The sequence below is a fragment of the Trachurus japonicus genome, chromosome 21, assembly GCF_045865225.1.
Source record: "Trachurus japonicus isolate A0001 chromosome 21, Traja_1.0".
Classification (NCBI taxonomy): domain Eukaryota; kingdom Metazoa; phylum Chordata; class Actinopteri; order Carangiformes; family Carangidae; genus Trachurus; species Trachurus japonicus.
In genome coordinates this window covers 29,941,280-29,957,244 of record NC_140927.1, presented here as the reverse complement: position 1 = coordinate 29,957,244, position 15,965 = coordinate 29,941,280, and the positions used below count along the sequence as shown (strand labels likewise).

The 15,965-nt window shown below is 44.3% G+C and overlaps 2 protein-coding genes and 1 long non-coding RNA gene across 3 annotated transcripts in view; 2 read left to right on the top strand and 1 right to left on the bottom strand.

Annotated features, from left to right (window-relative positions):
- LOC146965504 (uncharacterized) overlaps positions 1–15,965 on the top strand; it is a 518,674-nt gene that overhangs the window by 89,782 nt on the left and 412,927 nt on the right. The gene's annotated exons all lie outside the window — the stretch shown is intronic.
- On the bottom strand, positions 6,669–8,054 carry LOC146965528 (trace amine-associated receptor 13c-like). Its single transcript, XM_085765134.1, has 2 exons — positions 7,836–8,054; positions 6,669–7,473 (listed from the first exon to the last, which is right to left on the bottom strand). Exons 1-2 carry the CDS (start codon positions 7,997–7,999, stop codon positions 6,669–6,671), a joined length of 969 nt encoding a protein of 322 aa, XP_085621260.1. The 5' UTR covers positions 8,000–8,054.
- LOC146965527 (trace amine-associated receptor 13c-like) lies at positions 10,842–13,792 on the top strand. Its single transcript, XM_085764376.1, has 3 exons — positions 10,842–11,023; positions 11,253–11,607; positions 12,949–13,792. Exons 1-3 carry the CDS (start codon positions 10,842–10,844, stop codon positions 13,432–13,434), a joined length of 1,023 nt encoding a protein of 340 aa, XP_085620502.1. The 3' UTR covers positions 13,435–13,792.

The following is a 15,965-nucleotide window of genomic DNA, read 5'->3' as shown; positions in this document are numbered from 1 at the left end:
GAAAATTGAAACATGTAATAATATGCTGTATAGGCTAATATGCTGTAATTACCTTTAATTACAAGCTGACAGCATCCGGTGTCAGGCAAATCAATTCCTCAAATACCACTTATCATGAAGGAGATAACACTAATAATAACAATGTGCATCTTATAGAGTGTTTCATTAAAACCCTGTCACACAATGTACATACGGAGTCCAGCCCTGATAAAAACATGTTGACCATCATGTCACCAAAATGAATGATTACTAAGAGTTTTATTGGTCCAGAATTCAAAGTCTGTGTCATATGTATCTTTAATGTCTAAATATAAACTATTTTGCTTCTGTGCGATTTATAACTGGTTGAACACGTATAAAACATCCTATTGTTCAGTTCACAATAAGAGACATGTGGTGTGGACAACACAGTCTCACCCCTTTGCGTCAAACGGTTGACGCTTGGTCAAGGCCCCTTACGTCAATATACTGACGTGGAGGGGGTACCCTCGAGGTCGTTTCTCGACGAATAGGGCCACTCATAGACTTGAATGCAAATCCCTCATTGTCGGATTTTGACGAAGGGGGGCGGGGCCGTTTCTCCCTCACTCCCAGTCCGTCAACAGCCTGACGAACGGTCACTGTCCCTCCTCGTCACATGCCTGACTCATTAGGTGCCCGTTTTTCGTCAGGTTTTGACGCGCTCGGCTTTCAGTTGATTCCAATGCAGTTCCCTTCGTGGCGATATGTGACGCTCAGAGCAAGTGATCCAGCCGAGCCGGCTGCGGCACTGACGGACGCTGTGAGCAGAGAATAACTTTTTTTTTTTTTTTTTTTTAACTTTTCCTTAAAGCTTTATTGAACCTGATGCTGCTGTGTCTGACGTAGCTTTCGGCAAGGACGTCCTTTCGGTTATTTATTTATTTATTTATTTATTTAGTGATCATGGTGTTTGGTGCAGAATAATCAATAAATAAATAAATAAATAAATTACGTCCTTGTCGGAAGCTGCGTCAGACCAGGAGGGGGGGGTTGTGGATTCTACAGGTGAAGACCACTTCCGCGTTCAAAAAGCTGCTCTGTTTAATCAATATTCTGAAGAAAGATCTGATTATTAGCCACAACGCTGTAACCATCCAAGGAAGACTGTGTAACAATATTATGTGCTTCTGCTGAGTCCAAAAGCCCTTTGTAATATCAACTTTATTTTAAGAAAACACGCTTTGTTTCCAATGTCATATCACGGAGAAGCACTACATTACCCATAATCCTCATATTTATCAGCGACGTGTCTGATTGGTTGAGCTTGCTGTTACCAGCAAATGAAAAAATAAAACAAATTGAGCTTATATTATTTTCTTAGTAACTAAAAGGTCTTAACATCTTTTTTGTTTTCAACATTGAATAAAAAAAGGGTGATATTGTTAAAATTCAACAATAAAGTGCATAAAAGTTGGCTTGACTCTTTCTTGTTTTCTTTTTTTTCATAATTTTCACCAGCATCTTTCTGGTCCACATCACATCATATTTATTGTAATTTTTAATTCAATGAGTGACATTTTATTTTTTATCTGAAAAACATTATTATGAATTCAAGGGTCAGAGGTCACTGATTAGTGTTAAATTTAACCTTTTTGACCCTGTTTCCTTGAATAAATCACTAAGACTTTGATGCGGGAAGCTGAGATTTTGATTTGATTTTGTTCAGAGCACTAGGGACAAAGTTTCTGTAGAATTTCAGACCTGTCGGACGTCCAGAAGGGTCACAGCTGACCGTCCAGGCTCGTTTCTCGGCCTTCAAAGCCTAGATTTAGAAGCCTTTTGTCTAATAACGTCTACATCCTTGGGGTTATAGGGCTGAAAGTTTCATGCATTTGTCCGGGGCCTAAGGCCATCCACCATGTGCAATGGCACGGTGGCACAGTGGTTAGCACTGTTGCCTCACAGCAAGAAGGTCCTGGGTTCGAATCCCGGGCCGCCCAGGGCCTTTCTGTGTGGAGTTTGCATGTTCTCCCCGTGTCTGTGTGGGTTTCCTCCGGGTGCTCCGGTTTCCCCACCACTAAAAACATGTCGGCTAGGTTAATCCTCCAGTCAGTGCCCCTGACCAAAGGCACTGGCTCATAATCTGGAGTTGGTCCCCGGGCGCTGCACCGCGGTTGCCCACTGCTCCTCAGGGATGGGTTAAATGCAGAGAAAGAATTTCACTGTACTAGCTGTATATGTGACTAATAAAGTACCCTTACCTTACCTTAAGACTTTGATGCAGGAAGATGAGCTTTTAAAATGTGGTCCAGAATGTCTAGTAGATTGTGTGTGCAAAAGATTCAGAGCTCTGTGACATTCAGAAGGGTCACAAATAGCCAAAAAGCAATGCTCCTTTCTCTGACCTCATATTAAAGGAGAAATGCAATTCTTTAATAGCTTCCAGGTGCTTTGGCCTATCAGGCTGAATTTTTAGCTAAAGGAGCTGGTGTACGATCAGGAAGTAGGGGAGCTGTGCATAAAGCCAACTGGTAAGTGTCAAAGGTCACAGGGGTCAAACATCAAAGTGAATCCAGCCATTCCTGCTTTTTCTCAACAAAACATACACGCTTTAAGTTATCATCATGAAATATTAATAGGTTGTATATCAGAGAGTCCTCTATCAGAATATTTTGGTCCCGTTGCTCTAGGGGCCCCAGGGGACCCCGGGGGGCCACTTGGCTTTCCCATGCTCCCACAGAGTTGGGTCTCGGGGTGATGGATAAGGGCCTCACCATGAGTCCACAGGCCAAGTTTCAAGTGATTTGGTCGGTTTCTATGGAAACGGCGGCCTCAAGGATACAGAGGAATGCGACTGTTTGAAGCCCCGCCTCTCGAAAAGTAATGGCTCGATCAGGACCAAACACACATCTACGCGTTCGTCTTGGGCCCCCGAACCATATATTACGAAATCAGAACTGTACGACTTTTGGAAATGTGTTTTGTCTATTTTGGCTTTTCAGGCTCAGAGTCTGTCAGACTTAAAGCTTGAGAGACCCTCTTAGTCAGAAAAGCCGAAATAGACAAAACACATTTCCAAAAGTCGTACAGTTCTGATTTCGTAATATATGGTTCGGGGGCCCAAGACGAACGCGTAGATGTGTGTTTGGTCCTGATCGAGCCATTACTTTTCGAGAGGCGGGGCTTCAAACAGTCGCATTCCTCTGTATCCTTGAGGCCGCCGTTTCCATAGAAACCGACCAAATCACTTGAAACTTGGCCTGTGGACTCATGGTGAGGCCCTTATCCATCACCCCGAGACCCAACTCTGTGGGAGCATGGGAAAGCCAAGTGGCCCCCCGGGGCCCCCTGGGGCCCCTAGAGCAACGGGACCAAAATATTCTGATAGAGGACTCTCTGATATACAACCTATTAATATTTCATGATGATAACTTAAAGCGTGTATGTTTTGTTGAGAAAAAGCAGGAATGGCTGGATTCACTTTGATGTTTGACCCCTGTGACCTTTGACACTTACCAATTGGCTTTATGCACAGCTCCCCTACTTCCTGATCGTACACCAGCTCCTTTAGCTAAAAATTCAGCCTGATAGGCCAAAGCATCTGGAAGCTATTAAAGAATTGCATTTCTCCTTTAATAAGAGGTCAGAGAAAGCAGCATTGCTTTTTGGCTATTTGTGACCCTTCTGAATGTCACAGAGCTCTGAATCTTTTGCACACACAATCTACTAGACATTCTGGACAACCTATCAAAATCTCAGCTTCCCGCATCAAAGTCTTGGTGTTTTATTCAAGGAAACAGGGTCAAAAAGGTCACAAATCAGTGACCTTTGACACTTGTGAAGGTCGCACGGGTTTGAAAAATTGCACATGGTAGATGGCCTTAGGCCCCCGGACAAATGCATGAAACTTTCAGCCTTATAACCCCAAGGATGTAGACGTTATTAGACAAAAGGCTTCTAAATCTAGGCTTTGAAGGCCGAGAAACGAGCCTGGACAGTCAGCTGTGACCCTTCTGGACGTCCGACAGGTCTGAAATTCTACAGAAACTTTGTCCCTAGTGCTCTGAACAAAATCAAATCAAAATCTCAGCTTCCCGCATCAAAGTCTTAGTGATTTATTCAAGGAAACAGGGTCAAAAAGGTTAAATTTAACACTAATCAGTGACCTCTGACCCTTGAATTCATAATAATGTTTTTCAGATAAAAAATAAAATGTCACTCATTGAATTAAAAATTACAATAAATGTGATGTGATGTGGACCAGAAAGATGCTGGTGAAAATTATGAAAAAAAAGAAAAAAAGAAAGAAGTCAAGCCAACTTTTATGCACTTTATTGTTGAATTTTAACAATATAGCACCCTTTTTTTATTCAATGTTGAAAACAAAAAGGATGTTAAGACCTTTTAGTTACTAAGAAAATAATATAAGCTCAATTTGTTTTATTTTTTCATTTGCTGGTAACAGCAAGCTCAACCAATCAGACACGTCGCTGATAAATATGAGGATTATGGGTAATGTAGTGCTTCTCCGTGATATGACATTGGAAACAAAGCGTGTTTTCTTAAAATAAAGTTGATATTACAAAGGGCTTTTGGACTCAGCAGAAGCACATAATATTGTTACACAGTCTTCCTTGGATGGTTACAGCGTTGTGGCTAATAATCAGATCTTTCTTCAGAATATTGATTAAACAGAGCAGCTTTTTGAACGCGGAAGTGGTCTTCACCTGTAGAATCCACAACCCCCCCCCTCCTGGTCTGACGCAGCTTCCGACAAGGACGTAATTTATTTATTTATTTATTTATTGATTATTCTGCACCAAACACCATGATCACTAAATAAATAAATAAATAAATAAATAAATAACCGAAAGGACGTCCTTGCCGAAAGCTACGTCAGACACAGCAGCATCAGGTTCAATAAAGCTTTAAGGAAAAGTTAAAAAAAAAAAAAAAAAAAAAAGTTTTCCTCTGCTCACAGCGTCTGTCAGTGCCGCAGCCGGTCGGCTGGATCACTTGCTCTGAGCGTCACATATCGCCGCGAAGGGAACTGCATTGGAATCAACTGAAAGCCGAGCGCGTCAAAACCTGACGAAAAACGGGCACCTAATGAGTCAGGTATGTGACGATGAGGGACAGTCACCGTTCGTCAGGCTGTTGACGCACTGGGAGTGAGGGAGAAACGGTCCCGCCCCCCTTCGTCAAAATCCGACGATGTGGGATTTGCATTCAAGTCTATGAGTGGCCCTATTCGTCGAGAAACGACCTCGAGGGTACCCCCTCCACGTCAGTATATTGACGTAAGGGGCCTTGACCAAGCGTCAACCGTTTGACGCAAAGGGGTGAGACTGTGTTGGTGTGGAATGTATAAGAGTTTTAGCTTTAGGGAAAGACTCCGGCACATGCGAAGCTCAGGTGTGTCCGACCTGTCACACACTGATCTGCTTTATGCAATGTCACGCACAAGCATCACTGAAGCTTAAAGTGCACAAACATGCAAACACACAAAGCAACAGGTGTTTTCTGCACACCAAGAGAGAGCCTGTAGGCCCACAGAAATCACAGACAACAAGCCGGCATCTCTTACAGCCACCACCAGGCAGCTCTTATGATATCATATCATTTGGGTTGTGTACAAAACAGCGGCACAACATATTCCTAATATTAACATTTATTTGTTATTCACATAGCACATTTCTTAGCAAAGTTACAAGGCGCTTGAACAGATTAAGATCAAATAAATACATTGAAAAAGAGAATGACAACAAAAGCAATGAAATAGTAAAACCCATTGACCCACAGTGTTTAGAAACAATAAGATAGAGAATGAATTAGACTTAGGCATTTTTAAAAGTCAGTTTAAATGGGAGTATATGGTGGTCCTACAGTTACTTAGGTTTATTTTCATTGGGGTTGATGTTTATATGACATTATGTATCGGGGCGATATGTTTATGTACAGTAGGTACAGCGCATACAAAGAAGTAGAGGCAGGTAGATGAATAGATAATTATTGGCATCATGGATGTCATTATAGTGGAAGACTTGCAACTGTATGGAACAATGTAAGGTATTTTATTTTAGTGTGTCTCGATCGTGTCAGTGACTCCTCTCTCTCTCTCGCTATGGAATGCCGGAGACACAGGAGTCGGGCTGAAAGATCTTAAATTTGACAATTCACAACAACACTTGAATTCAGCCTTTGCTAATGCTCAAAGGTTTTATTGCTATGACATTTTGTGCTTAATATTATTAATTTTTAGACAGAGAGATCATTCAAAATTGTCCCATTGCATTTGTTCAGAGAGCGCTGAGCAGAAGAGGCTGTGATGACCCATGTGTCGGAGAGAGAGAGAGAATCCTGAATCCATACAGGCTGCACACTCTTAAAAATAAAATAAAATAAAGGTTTTTAACTAGTTATTGTTTAAGTCAAAAAGCAACTCATATCTCCTTATTAATAGACAGCATATAAAATGCAACAAATGCTATGGAACAGGACATAATGTAACGCACATAGGCATGTATTAATATTTCTGTTACAGCTAACTTCTCCTGTGGACACCCACAGTTGGAAGCTGCTGTATAAGAGACATGTGCAGATGATTTTTGAATTTGTAAATCCGGTGGCATCAACATGTTTCAGTCCTTTCTGACAGAAAAGTGCTATTTCATTTTATGTGTCCAGGTCATGTCAGCAACTCCTCTCTACAGTATGCTTGTGTCACAGGAGTCGGGATGAACGATCTTAAATGTGACAATAAGCTTGACAGATTTCATAAACCAGGGGTAACAAAAAGCGTAGATCACCGGGTTCAAACAGGAGTTGAAGTAGAAGAGCCATGACTCTAAGCCGGGGACGGTGGTGACGGTGCTGGGGCCTGCGAGAGAGGAGCAGTAATATGGGCAGAGGCAGGTCAGAAACACCACGACAACAACACCCAGAGTCCTCGCTGCTTTCATCTCAGATTTCTTCGCAAACAAAGTCTCTGAACGTTCAAGCGCTGAGATGTGAGAGCGCATGGCACGAGCCTGAGTCACAGCCACCACAAATATCCTCATGTACAGAACTATGATGACAGTGACAGGACCGACAAAGGTCAGAATAACATCAACAACTCCTGCAATATAGCTAATGACAATCACACACTCTCCGATGCAGGAGTTATACCTGCCCGGCTGTGTGAAGTTCTCCTTCATCACCAAACTGTTGTACAGCAGAGAGCAGAGCCAACACAGACACGTACAGACTGAGACTCCTCTCACTGTCACTTTGTTGGGATAATGCAAAGGGTCACAAATGGCCACGTAGCGGTCGACAGATATCAACACCATGGTTCCTACGGAGGCCGAGGTGATGATGTAATCTAAAACACCGTACAGGGTGCACATGCGGTTGCCGAGGAACCAGCAGCCGTCTGAGAGGAGGATCTGAAAGGACATGAGGAGGCCCACGAAGAAATCTGACACAGCCAGAGAGAGGAGGAGGAGGTTGGTGGGAGTGTGGAGCTGCCTGCATTGAAAGAGGAGCATCATGGGTATTACTGTCTCTACATTATCACATATAACACATATGATCCACATGTAGCAGAAATCAGTACATCCAGCAGAAAACACACCAAACGTTTTTACACTATTACACTTAATGAAACAACAGTTTGTGTCTACTTGGAGATTTGCATGGTTAAAAATTACTTCTTCCTTACACTCTATTTAATTTATAAATAATGTCAAGCTGGGAGTTGAAATGAACAACTTAATTAGCAACTTTCACTGTAAAACAATTTAAATCTTTGTATTGTGTAACTTCAATGAAATAACTTGAACCCTGAACTATGATTATAAGAATTGATCAGCATAAGCAAATATCTGTGCCTGAAGTGGGAGATGGAGATGATGACCAGCAGGTTGAGAGCTGCAGTGAGCAGAGCGATGGACGACAGCACAGTGTAAACCAGCACGGTCTCAGTGTTGGAGCGCCTCTGCTTCCTACAGGAGTAGTTGAGGAGTTGTGGAAAGCAGAGCTTAGTCTCCTCCATCCTGCTGAGCTGCTGCAGCTCTGTGACCCAACCTCTCACTCATACAGAAGATTTATCTCTTCTCTCAGTGTCAGCCATTTGTTATTCTTTCTCTCTATCATAATGAAGTCCCACCTCTCTGTACAACAGAAGTACAGAGTACACAATTAGAAGGCATTAGCGACTCACGACAAACTTTCTAATCTTCAGCCCCCTCTTGTCAACTTTCAATCAATAGAGAAAAAAAAATCTGTGTTCACTGTATCAGATATCCACAGTGGCCCTGAGAGGTTAACGAGTGAGAAAACACATGGAAACAGATGAAACACAAGCAAATTCAGAAATAAGCTCCAAGTAGTACAGACAACAGTGGAAGTGACACACCTGGAGGGAATTCACTGGTCCAATGCTATGAACTTCCGAAGTCATGGTGCATTGCTGTTCATTACCCAAATAAACAAATAAAGTAAAGTAAAGCATGTATTGTGTTGAATATATTTGCAGTGAGTCTTTGTGTTTAGTTGTCTGTCTACATTCTTCTGCTTTGTTGTGAATGTGCCTGGAGAACCAGCACAGAAAGGCAAACAGATAGATCAGGAGTTCCCAACCACTGGGGCACCGAATCATTTAAGTGCTTGGCGTGAGCCCGAACTGAACGGTGCATAGTCTGACCATCCACCTGATCATGATTCAGTTCACAGAATATACTCATATGTTCATGGGCACAGATGTTTGCAAGCGACAAAATGACTCGTTCGCGAACAGCACAACACTACTTTCAGTACTATGTTCAGTAAACCACATGTTCACGAATGTATCATGTAATTTACGAAGGTCTCATGTGTTGCAGTTCATTCAGTAAATGTACGACACAGATGCCTGTGTAGGACATAACACTACATTAAAGCAGAAGTAAGTGGTCCGGTCGTTTTCGCTAATGCTGCGTTCCAGGCAGGCTTTTGAAATCGTAAATTACAGCTTCAAGTCACAACTTACGACTTTGTAGCGTTTCAGGCAACCCACTCGTGTTTTTCCGACCTGTTTTACCGGTGAAAGTCACTATAACGGCCACTCGTAACTTCCGACCCGTGAACTCGTACCAGATCGAACTGGTGCGACTTCATGGTCGGAAAAATACGAATTTCCTTGAACGCACCACCAACAGTCCTCGTCCCTACGTCGCCACATTCACGGCGTCCCTTGGCTGCACACACAGCCCTGCATGCCGTTCTCTCTCCTCATTGGATAAAAACTGTAGGATACGATAAATGTTTTCTCCTCGGCTCAGAGCAGAGCAGAGTGACTGACAGACCCGTGTTTCAGACCAAACACTCTATGTAAGTGATTGCTGTCGGAAGATATAACTATTTAAGACTTATATTAACACAAATATATCACTTACTTCTGCTTTAAGTGGTATGAACGTGAGCCCTCATCCATGAGTGACAGTATGTTTAGTACGGACTAGGGATGGCGACATTCACCGATTCATATCGGCGGTCCAATACAACCGTTTGCGATGCGACGGCACCGGTATATTTAGGGTGCACTGGATATAATTTAAGGGTGAATTTGCGATGCATCTCTTCTAGCCTGTCTGCAGAGGTAAATTCCACCGTTAAATCGAATATTTCATGTTCTGAGGCAACCTGAATGCACCATCGCTTCCTCGGGCACGAACGGATGGAAGCCGGGAGGTGCTCGTTGCAGTTTGTAAACAAAACATTCAAACTGGGCCCCTCTACTCTGGCTCAACTGCGCAGCCTCCCAGTGAAGCGCTGGAGCGGTGGGTCGATACTCGGACGTCATGGACAACAGGAGCATCCAGTGTTAAGCTGTAACGAGTAGGAGGGCCATTGTGATGAGCTGGAAAGCGGGTGTTAGTGGCAGATGCTAGCCGCCACCGCTAGCAGAAGTTAGCGGTGGCGGCTAGCATCTTCTGCTAGCATCGGGGACAGCTAGTGGGGCTAGCAGCCCTCCTACTCTGCTGCATGGAGCTTCACCTGAGCTCCATCACTGGCTGGGGAGAAAACACAACTTTTCACCCAGACGCGTCCTTGTGCACAACAAAACATTTGTGACTTGTCTCTTTTATGTTGGTTTCTGAAGCACTTTGTAAACTTGTGTTTTTAAAGGTGCCATGTAAATAAAGATATTATTATTATTATTAACACAAAGCAAAAGACCAAAATACAGGCAGGTCATTGTTGAACTGGTCATTACTAGTGGCGTGGGTAACGGGTGTCTTTTTCAACGGGCAGGGTGGGTCTGAATTAGATTTACAGATGAGCACGGGTTGCAACTGTCTTTACTGATGGGTGGGGCTGACACGGGTTTCCAACATTTGACCCATGGAGGACTCTGCTATGCAGACTTACCACCACACAGGACTAGAAGCCCATACGTGATGATTAAGCTGGATTTCATTTGTATATGTCTAGCATTTATTTATGAGCAAAAACCTCCAGACTGGTTTGTTCCATAAAAACCAACCAAATATAAAATACATCCCTCAAACTGATACAGAGAGTAAAGCAGAATAGTGGTATTGAGGTAAGAAAACTGATGTGCGCTAGCCGACATGAGTCATCAAGCGTGAACATGCGTGTGAACGGGGCACCATTAAGTCAATGGGGAAACTGCATGACACGCCAGGCGCTGCTTTGCTGCACAGGCGTCAAAGCACGCTCATGTGACACATTAAGTTGATAGTTGTGCATGATCTTTGAGACGTATTGACCGCCATAGTACGTGTGTGTGTGTGTGTGTGTGTGTGTGTGGGGGGGGTATAAATCCCCCTCCGTGTCGGAGAGCTTCAGACGGCTGCAGACAGAGCTCAGCAGCTTATTTGCTCCTCTTTCTGATGATGATGATGAAAACCCCAGAAGAAGCTGAGCTCTGCTTTCCACAACTCCTCAACTCCTCCTGCAGAAGAATCATGCGACCTCACTCTGTGTCTGTGCTCACTTATGTCATACTGTCGTCCATCTCTCTGCTCACTGTGACCCTCAACCTGCTGGTCATCGTCTCCATCTCCCACTTCAAGTACAGACACAAACAGTTATTTCATCAAGTGTAGTTATGTTTGTGTGTTATGATCTGGTTTTATCTCATAGTTGTACATATCATTGCTGATTTCTGCTTTTACCTGTGGATCATATCTGTTATATGTGATAATGTGGAGACAGTAATACCCATATAGCCATATATTTTATCAGTACAGAGCAATATTTTGATGTTCAATCTGCTGTACATTGCTCTCCTTCTTATCTAGGCAGCTCCACACTCCCACCAACCTCCTCCTCCTCTCTCTGGCTGTCTCAGATTTCTTCGTGGGTCTCCTCATGTCTTTTCAGATTATCCTCATAGACGGCTGCTGGTTCCTCGGTGACCTCATGTGCAGCCTGTATTATGTCATAGACTACATTATCACCTCTGCCTCAATAGGAACCATGGTGCTCATATCTGTTGACCGCTATGTGGCCATTTGTGATCCCATGCATTACCCCATCAAAGTCACTCAAAAAAGAGTTCAAGTGTGTGTTTGTGTGTGTTGGTTGTGTGCTGCTTTCTGTCACAGTCTGCTGCTGAAGGACAACCTGAAACAACCTGGGGCCTCATTTATCATTGTGGATACACGTTTTTTTACACGCTCTTTCCCCCATTTTGTGCGTACGCACTTTTCTCCGCCTAATTTGGGATCTATCAAACCAAAACTTGTCGGGAGTAAGTGCAAAAATTTGCGACCAGTCCGACCATGGCGTACCGGCATTTACACGCTTTTTGAAGAACAGGAGGAATTGGCGACACCGCTGCAGAGTCAGAGAACTGCAGTATGCGAGGGAGAGAGGAGCGCGGACACTGTTTGAAGTAGCAAGTGGTGGTGATCATGACCCCCCCCCCCCCCCACCACCACCACCACCACCACCACCGCCGCACACGTGTTGACGTCGGCACTTTACATGAAAAGCACAGCGACTCAGATTTTTCCCCTGTGCATTTACACTAGTTTGCTCCTAAATACTGGCTTTATAAAACGAATTTCGTTTTCTTTTGATATTATATTGATATTTTTCCCTTGCATGTAGGCTACAACTCTTCCACAACCAGTCTGTCCAGTCTGGAAAATAATTTCTGCGACGTGCGTGTGTTACGTAGCCAGACTGGACACACACAAGCAAGCAGCAAGCCCAATAATGTCGGCGCAAATCAAAGCAAATGAGAAAACATGATCGATATTTTTTGTGTGAATAATATTTATTGTATTTAACAAAAATGGGTGCTGCCCAACATCAGGAAAAGTCACAGACTGGTGGACTTCAATGTTTTTTTTTTTTTTTTTAATATATAGCTATGCACAAATGAAAATCAAAGTCTTCCAGTGAACGGAAGTTGGGGGTTAGTGGAAAGGGGTGCAAAGTAGTACTGACTGGCAGTGGAAACCCTGCTTTAAATTATTATGACATAATCTAAAATAAGGGGCAGAATAAATAATTCTTCTTCTTTCTGTTCTGTTTCATTTAGATTTGGGAGTTTTTTTTTGTATTTATTGAAGCCTTTCAATGCAAGATGATGTTTCTGACTGATATTGCCGTGTTACCGTGTATCTCGCTTTCAGAGAAATTCCGCTTCTTTCTCCGCTCTCCGTCCGTCTGTTGTCTTCACCGTCTTCCACTGACGTCATTCCACAGGTTTCCAGAGTGCACATGGCTACTTAATATGCACGTAACTGATTTGCATTGACCACATATGGTTGTGTGGGGCTGTTTAGGGGGCTGGGTATGAGGCGTGTTCTCATCCACGCTTTTCTCAGGTCCGGTGTGATCTATCAAGGGAAATACCGTGCAGCCGTGTGTACGCGGAGTTTGATAGATCTGAAAAGAGTGTATATTTTTTGGTCGTACGCACATTTTGCCTTTCCGTCGTACTGAAAATTTAAGAGGACTTTTACACGCTCTTTGATAAATGAGGCCCCAGGCAGGTACAACTCCTGCTCTGGAGAGTGTGTGGTTATTATTGATCACGCTGCTGGAGTCGCTGATCTGTTTTTGTCTTTTATTGGTCCTGTCAGTGTCATCATAGTTCTGTACATGAGAGTGTTTGTTGTTGCCGTGTCTCAGGCTCGCGTCATGCGCTCTCACATTGCAGCTGTCACAATCCAGTATTCAGTCAAAGTAGCTGCTGTGAAATCTGAGGTGAAAGCAGCGAGGACTCTGGGCATTGTTATAGTTGTGTTTCTGATTTGTCTCTGCCCATATTTTTGTGTTGCACTCACTGGCCAGGACACCTTACTCAATGCTTCATCTGCTTCCTTTGTAATATGTCTGTTCTATTTCAACTCCTGTCTGAACCCTGTCATCTACGCCTTCTTCTATCCCTGGTTTAGAAAGTCCATCAAACTCATTGTGACACTTCAAATATTGGAGCCTGGCTCCTGTGAGGCCAGGATATCATAGATAGAGTTGAACCACTGAATCCTGAGATGCATTTAAGTCAAAGTCAAATACACATACACTTAAGGATCCTCATTCACACACTGTTGGTATTTTTAATTCATACCAATATGTTGAACAGAGTTGTTTCAGTGACAAAGGAAATTGAAATATGTAGGAAAAATTATTTATTTCATGTAGTGTAAATTTAAAGCTCCATGAGCCAGGTTTCCAATTCTTTGCATTCATATTATATGAGCTCTACTGCATTCATTTTAAAACAGTGACAGGCATCATCAGATACTGTAGTCTTTTCTATGTAAAAACAACAAAAAAAGGAATAGTAAGTGTCATAAATAAACATGCACAACAAGACCCTATATTTGTATTTTTATTTGCCTTGTTTGTGTATTGTGCATTGTGTATATATAATTCACACAATCTTTAGCCCTTTTTAAGTAAATGAGGCAAATGTGGAAACTTGTAAAAGCCTAATGACCTGATGAAATTTTGGTAACACTTTACTTGACAGGTGGGAGCATAGCACATTCATAAGACCTTTAAGGTGTGCGTAATGGAATTCACAACGGCTTCAAAAAGCATTCATACATGGGGTTACATTGCTATGGAATAACAAACTGGGATATTATTTTTCAAAATAAAAGTCCCCTAATTGCACCTGGAAATAAAAGAACAAAATACCCCTATTTAGCATTAAGCAGCCATCGTTAGTTAGGCTATTAAGACATGGATTAAATGTGAAAACAATGTTATGTCATGGAACACATCACACAGCAAATTAATGTATCGTTGTCTGATCAATTACATCAACAACACCAGAAACTCTGCTATGTCCATCAATGTCCAAATCCTGTCGTTGGAAGCAGCAGCAGCAACCCCAGACTCCCTCGATCAACCCACCTGCCCACGGAGATACGCCCCTTCTAGGGGTCCCGCCTGGCACGGGGGGGGACCCCTTTCCATTAAGCGGGCTAAAAGAGCAGCACAGACCTCGTTCAGGCCTGTCAGCAGCTTTCCTGCCCCTGCTCTGCTGCAACCACCACCTGTGCCAGCTGAGCCGCAGCTGCCTCTAGTCCCTTCTCTGGCTGTTTCGCACCCTCCACGTCCCCTACCTGCTGTGCGGCAGTTATCAGCCCAGTCCCTGAAGCCCCTGAAGCCCCTGCAGCCCAGCTGCCCAGCCCCGGCCTCTCAGCAGCTCAGCTCCTCGGCCTCTCAACAGCCCACAGCCCTGCCATGTGCCTTGTTGGTGGTCCGGTCGACTCATGCTCCCCGTGCTTCGTTGGTGGTCAGGCCACCTCCACAGCTGCAGCATTCTCGGGCGCCACTCCAGTTCCAGCGTCACGGGTGACGGGTCCCGGCAGACACCACTCCTGTTCCGGCGTTAGGGGTCCCGTCGGACGCCACTAGTGTTCCCCTTGTCCAGCTGGCCGAGTGTCCGGCCCCTGTTTCCAGTGTCGAGCCTGCAGAGTGCCTAGCTCCTGTTTCCTGTGTCCGGCCAGAGGCCCATCTGGTGTCGAGCAGTTGGCGTGCTCAACCCCTGTTTCCAGCGTCCAGCAGGAGGCCAGTCTGGCCCCCGCCTCCAGCCGGTGGTCTACTCAACACCGGTCGGCATCGTCCAGCCAGTTGCCCACCAGGTTCCTGTCACCAGTGTCCAGCTGCTAGGACAGCTCACCCCTGCCCTTGGACTGCAGTCGGCGGTCCGCCTATCTCTGGGTCGTTGGTGGGCGGTCCGCCTCCCTCCTGGTCTCCAGACCCGCAAGCAGCATTGCCCTCCTGCCAGGCCTCCAAAGAGGACTCGCCAGGGCTGACGTCCTCCTGCTCGGACACCGGGCCACCCTCTCAAGTCTCCATGCCCCTCTGCACAGCATTCCCCATGGTATCCTCACTGTCTTATTGTTTGTCCTATTCTCTGTGTTGCCCATTGTCTCTTGTCGCATCATTGTCACTATCCTTGTGGTCATCCTTGTTCCCTGTGTGTTCCTGTAGTCCCTGAGACTATTATTCGGTGAGAATAAAGACCTTTTTGTTCATACCCTGCTCATGAGTCTGCATTTGGGTCCAGCCTTCACCCTCAACCCTGACACCCACAAACAGCCTGCCATCCACTACTCCCATTATTAAGCTGGCCTGCTCTCCCTGCCTTCCCTCCCACCAGAAGCTGCCTTCATCAGGTCTTGTTAACCAATCAGAATACCCTGAGCTTGTCACAAAAGCACTGAAAGACCCTGCTTCCATTTCAAACAGATTATGTCTGTGAAGCTGGGTTTTCTGCAGTGACAGCACCAAAACAAGATTACAGAGTACACTGGACATAAGGAACAAACTTTGGGTGTCGCTGTTTCCCATCACAAACAGCGTGACTTGCTGGTAGTGAAAACAATCGAACATGTTTAGAACCCCTAAAGAGATGACCTAACCATTTCAACTTCCTTGTCGATGTGTGTGTGTGTGTGGGGGTGTGGGGATATAAATCGATGATGTGTCTGAGAGCTTCAGACGGCTGCAGACAGAGCTCAGCAGCTCCTCAGTTTCTC

Coding starts and splice junctions, on each gene's coding strand:
- LOC146965527 (XM_085764376.1), top strand. CDS start 10,842: ATGATGATGATGAAAACCCCAGAAGAAGCTGAGCTCTGCTTTCCACAA. Junction 11,024..11,252: donor GTCTCCATCTCCCACTTCAA/GTACAGACACAA, acceptor CTTCTTATCTAG/GCAGCTCCACACTCCCACCA. Junction 11,608..12,948: donor CTGGGGCCTCATTTATCATT/GTGGATACACGT, acceptor TTGATAAATGAG/GCCCCAGGCAGGTACAACTC.
- LOC146965528 (XM_085765134.1), bottom strand. CDS start 7,999: ATGGAGGAGACTAAGCTCTGCTTTCCACAACTCCTCAACTACTCCTGT. Junction 7,474..7,835: donor ATCTCCATCTCCCACTTCAG/GCACAGATATTT, acceptor CTTTCAATGCAG/GCAGCTCCACACTCCCACCA.